This window comes from Theobroma cacao, chromosome 9, assembly GCF_053813885.1.
Source record: "Theobroma cacao isolate CCN51 chromosome 9, ASM5381388v1, whole genome shotgun sequence".
In the NCBI taxonomy this organism is placed as follows: Eukaryota; Viridiplantae; Streptophyta; class Magnoliopsida; order Malvales; family Malvaceae; genus Theobroma; species Theobroma cacao.
In genome coordinates, this window is record NC_142647.1 from 7,043,692 (window position 1) to 7,049,146 (window position 5,455).

The 5,455-nt window shown below is 40.0% G+C and overlaps 2 protein-coding genes across 2 annotated transcripts; one reads left to right on the forward strand and one right to left on the reverse strand.

Moving 5' to 3' along the window:
* The first annotated feature begins 1,013 nt into the window (after nucleotides 1-1,013).
* On the forward strand, nucleotides 1,014-2,453 carry LOC18588776 (Tetratricopeptide repeat (TPR)-like superfamily protein). Its single transcript, XM_007013412.3, has 3 exons — nucleotides 1,014-1,682; nucleotides 1,767-1,939; nucleotides 2,079-2,453. Exons 1-3 carry the CDS (start codon nucleotides 1,128-1,130, stop codon nucleotides 2,230-2,232), a joined length of 882 nt encoding a protein of 293 aa, XP_007013474.3. The 5' UTR covers nucleotides 1,014-1,127; the 3' UTR covers nucleotides 2,233-2,453.
* Nucleotides 2,454-3,054: 601 nt separating this feature from the next.
* On the reverse strand, nucleotides 3,055-5,091 carry LOC18588777 (Nucleoside transporter family protein). Its single transcript, XM_007013413.3, has 2 exons — nucleotides 4,458-5,091; nucleotides 3,055-3,891 (listed from the first exon to the last, which is right to left on the reverse strand). Exons 1-2 carry the CDS (start codon nucleotides 4,954-4,956, stop codon nucleotides 3,197-3,199), a joined length of 1,194 nt encoding a protein of 397 aa, XP_007013475.2. The 5' UTR covers nucleotides 4,957-5,091; the 3' UTR covers nucleotides 3,055-3,196.
* Between the last annotated feature and the right edge of the window lie 364 nt (nucleotides 5,092-5,455).

The window sequence follows — 5,455 nt, forward strand, 5'->3', positions numbered from 1 at the left end:
GTAATTATAAAATTGTTAATAACTATTAAGTGTAATAAAAATAATAATTGGAGTACCCAAAATACCGTTTCCACCCTCCGTATGCCACATTCGTCGGCCCTGCGAGCAGCTTCTCCAAGTTGCTACATTTTTTCCTTCCTTAAAACTAATTTGAAAGGCATTTTCGTCTTCACAATAATATATCTGATTACACTTAGAAATATATAAATTCACTCGTTACATCAAGCAATATTTATTTTGAGAAAAATCACTAACTATTTATATGTGTTGCATTCCAATACGCCCTTTCCTTTTCTAGGGGGAAATGCCAGTGGTTTTCCCTATGTCACGTGGAGAGGTTGAATCGGAACCGCTCAAGTGCGCCAGGAGGAGAATCGGACGGCGAAAGCAAGTCCCAGCTCACGTGATATTATTTGGGTGGGGACAACTGTTGTCGAATGTGAACCGTTTACTAATCTCCGTCCAGCGTGCGTAGGAGAAAGCCCGATTTGGTTCATAGTCCCTAGTGGCAGCGGCCAACTAATAGTCTCTTAGGGACGTGTTTGGTTTGATTATTTTTAAGCATAAAAATTTTTAGTGCAGTTCAAATCAATTTGTTGATTTCTTGCTTTTTTCTCAAGTATCTGGAAGATCAAGATCAAGCTCAAATTAAATTTAATTATTTTTAAAAACTTAATTTAAGTCATTGCTTCACTCTCAATTTGTTTAAACTATAGAGAGAATCCTAAGTCTGACAACAATCCCTGTAAACATATTCATTGAGAAGTTACTGACTTACTGTTACGATAAATTTCCCCTTCTATAATGGTAAATGTTAAGTGTAGTATTAACTATTGCCCTTTTATCATATCTCCCACAACAAACAGCTCTTTAACAACCCATCTCAGCAAAAACCCACGTGCACATCACCGTGTCAGATCCAATCACTCATATCAACGGCCAAGATCTTTTCCGTACATCCACATAGTCTTCCTATAAAAACGTCCACCGCCTCTTCTCTGTTTCCCAACTTCTCTCTCATAGGCGCTGCAACTGCAGCAGAGAAGTGAGGGCAAAAGCAGAACACGGATTGTTGGCTTATTTATAAAATTCACCCTTTAGTTTCTGAACTCTCATTTTGGTACAAAATGCTTTTAAGAAGCGCATCAACGCCGGTACTTAACTCATGGGGCCCACACTTGAAGGAACCATCGCCGGAGCCCGAGTTTTCCCACCAGATTTCCCGAACCCGATCCATTTCCTTCACAGTTTCGTGTTCGAGCTCGATTTCCGAGGGGTCGAGCGACGATTCGAGTCGGAGGATGACCAGAGCATTGTCGGAGACAGATCTGAGGGACATGGTGGTTCCTAAAATGAAAACTGTGAAGAACAATAACGGGATCTTGAATGGGATCTGTGTTGAGGAAGAAGAGGAGGTGGAGAAAGAAGAAGCTGGATTTGAGTGGTGGAGAACGGCGTCGTTTGGAGTAGAGGAAGGGTGTGGGATTGGCGGTGGCGGAGGAAAGATCTGCGGAGGAGGCGGAGGCGGTGGTGGTGGAGGATCCGCTGGTGGAAATAACGAATGGGGTTATTCGGATTCGAATAGCGGAAATGATAGTACCGATTTGTACTATCAGAAAATGATCGAGGCTAATCCTGGAAATTCACTTCTCCTCAGCAATTACGCTAGATTCTTAAAAGAGGTAACTCTATTTTCTTACCAAAAAAAAAAAGTTTAAAAGGAGTTTCCAGTTTGAGTTTGATCTAATGTCGGAATTTCGGAACAGGTTCGTGGGGATTTCGTGAAAGCCGAGGAATATTGCGGGAGGGCAATCTTGGCAAATCCAAATGACGGGAATGTTCTGTCTATGTACGCTGATTTAATCTGGCAAACTCACAAAGATTGCTCGAGAGCTGAAACTTACTTCGATCAAGCTGTTAAAGCTGCCCCTGATGACTGGTAAGTGTTTTTTTTTTTTTCTTATTGTTACTTGAATGCCTCCAAAAGTAATGCTTTTAAACAATGGGTTTTGTCATTTGTGGTTTGATTACCCCATGATTAACGGAAATGGATCTTTCTTTTTTAATGAAATTTGCAGTTTTGTGCTGGCATCATATGCAAGATTTCTTTGGGATGCTGAAGAAGAAGAGGAGGAGGAGGAAGAAGCGGGGGAAAGTTTGAGTAAAGTATCGGTGCAAAGCTCTTTCAATGGAGCTACTGTAACGCCCCCTCCTTTCGCTGCTGCTTCTTAAGACTCTTGTGACATAGCTTGTATTTAGCTTGCCTGACACTTGTTAATATATCTTCATATGTTTTGCTTTTTCTTTTAAGCTTTTTTTTAATTAGATATTTTTTTGCCCCTTTAGAAAAGAGTGAGAGTTGTAGTTATTGAGAGCTCTGTTTTGCTTTCTCATTCTTAGAGCCGTATCATGTAAAGGGAAAATAAGATATGGAAATGAATTTTTCATTGGAATCGTCCTCTCTTTTGCCTTTGTGGAAATTTTCTGGGTAGTGTTCATCTTTTATCAATTATTAATGTTTTTAAGAAGTTAATGCAAATAGCCAACCTAAAGTTAATTCTAATTGACATAGCCATTTTTTGTGCCGTCCATACTAATAAGCATGAAGGGTACTGAAGGAATTGATTCCTAGTTGTTGATCTTATCAAGTTTGCCAAGTGCCTGTGCCACCGAAATTGATTCCTAACTGATCAAGATCAAAAGAAAAAAGCCAATGTTTTTATCCTAACGTTTTTGGAGTTTTCTCATTATTCATTGCTTTTAGATGGTGTAAAGTTTGAGGAAGACAAAATATTCAATCCTATTTACATAATCTTTTTGACTTAATTAATCAAAGATGGTGGGTGCTTAATCCAACTTTAGAGTTCTTGATTTTCGTTAGAGAAATAAAGTAGGGCATAGAGGTGAGCAAAAGAGATCAAATTACACATATGTGGGATTACTAAATAAGATAAACTCCAAAGCTTTTCTAGATTTTGCTAAGCACCCTTGTTGCCAACACTAATAACACTACAGAGGCTCTTTTTTTTCGATGTTTTCACGGACTCTGCAGAGAGCTTCAGATTTCATCTTTGCTTTGAGTACATAAAGAGTTAACTTCAGGCCTGCGAAATCAGCACACAGCGGAACTAACCTTTTCTTTTTCCAAGGAAAACTAGCTACATGAGTCGGAGTCAAGGGGAGCTAAGGAAGAGGCTCAAATGATCCAAAACCAACCAAGAAGTGAACCACTGACCAAACCAATTCCCAGGAACACGATCAATACAATTGCTGATAGTTCTGCTTCCGAAACTGGGACGGTCTTGGGGCCTAGGATCATCAACACACTTGTTAGGTATCCATTAGTCAATCCGAGCATAAATGTAAGGACCACTACCGGCACTTCACCCTTGAGCCACTTTGGTCCATGGAGGCAAGCCGTGAAAAGTGGATAGAATAAAAGCCTAGCTATGGCAGCCCATGTAGCTTTCTTAATGCTCTGTAGAACATATAGTGCAGTCAGAGACTTTCCCATGAAATCTGCGACGTTATACATTGTGATGAGCAAAATAGGATACCAGTCCTGAAGAAGCTTGGATTCAAGATCCTCGGCTATAAATCCGGGGAAAATAGAGAGGGTCACTATGTATATCATGAGAATCCCGAGAGCTGGCCAGCAGACCTTTTTGGCCACGGTCCAAAATTGAGGCCTGGAGCAAAATGGGTCATCTCGAAGAAGTCTGTAATGCTGTTGCATAACTGGTAACTTATATAGCAAATTGCAGCAGAGAATGCAGCAAAGCAGGATAGTGGTGCTGACTATAAAGTAGAAATGAGCACTTGCTCGGAGGCCCTGTGGGGTTTGTGGAAGTGAAGCCTTTGTTATTATTCTCAGGATGGAAACCAGCACACCTGTTATCAGATTTCTGATTTAGTTAGATAACTGAGAATCACATTGCAGATCACACAGCAACTGTTTTAGTCTATTGTAGGAAACAAGGGGAATTGGAGCTAAAACAAATACCATAGGAGGTGATTGGAAGAATAAAGGATGCACTTGCATGGAATGAGTGCCATATTCTGGGGGATCTCTTTTCGACATATAGTGAAGATAAGAAGCTCACAGGATTTCTACGTTTTAGGTTAGTACATATGTTACCTCAGGCTGGAATGCACTTTTGAGCTTCTTCAAAAAGAAAAAAAAGGTACTACAACATAATAGAAACGATTATTCCTCAATTTGTGTCGAACAACAATTAGCTTTACCTTTTACCATAAATAAAATAAGAAACAAGTTGCTCTTTTTCCTATCTTGACCAACTTAAAAGCATTAATTCGCAAGGACACGCTTTCTCATATGATTTCTGAAAGCCACTTCTTTTTTTGTCATCAATATACTTTAAAACCCAGATTGTTAATTCAGAAAAGCAATAGGAAAATCAGGGTAGGAATTGAATAGTGAAGTGTTAGCAAGGTACCTGAAGAGGCAGTTCCAGAAAAAATAGCCTGCATGTACTGTTTTGGAAGCTTTCCAGCTGATCCTATTAAGCTTCCTGCTATCAAGCCATCTGCTAAACCACATATTACAACTGCTGCAACTGTCACGAAATAGGCTGCATTCTGTTTTTCTTTCGACCAACTGCTATGCCATGCCCAGTCTATAGTTGGAGCAACCAAAAGGGAGAAAATAAACATGGAAAATCCCATGTTCATTCTAAATCTATGAGTCAACTTTCGGCTGCAGCAACCCGAACTCATCATAACAACTAAAACTAGCATAGAAGAGCTCATATAACCTACAGAGAAAACCTTTTCAACATGCTTGGCAGGGTAGAGATAACCGAAGTAATCAACAGCTGTGATGAAAGCATTCCATGGAAGCAAATTGCCGGCACCAAGCAAGAAATGGATTATGTAAGCAATTTTGTAAGTGTCCCTTGGCTCAGGCTGATTCGCTGGCTCCTTTGGGTTTTCCATTTCTTTGCATTTCTTGCAGGCTTCAAGGTTCTCTTCTAAGTATAGCAGTCTTAGGTTGGAATTTAAGCTTCACAATAAGTGGTGTAGAACATGATGAATTGACTTGTTGATTAGAAAGGCATAAACAAGCTAAGCTGATAGAGCAAGAATCTGCCTAACTAGGGAGCTTAGCTAGTCAAAAGAAAGAGCTTTATATAGTATTTGTATAAAGAACTTAGTTGCCTTCTGAAACTGGTCACTAACATGGGACCAGCTTGACTAACCATGGAGGGTAAGCTGAAGCCACTTGGTTAGCTGACAGCTCTACTAATTTTGATCATGGACTTGATTGATGGGTTGGGATTTGGAATCGATGGGGCTCATGCTTAGAGAAAATATGCGCTGTGTGGGGACCGTAATGGATGGGCGGAGTTAGAAGTACCTTTTTCATTGCTGTACTGCTTCTACACATGGGTTATAGCATACTGGTATTGTCAAGTTAATAATCAGAATCTTAGCA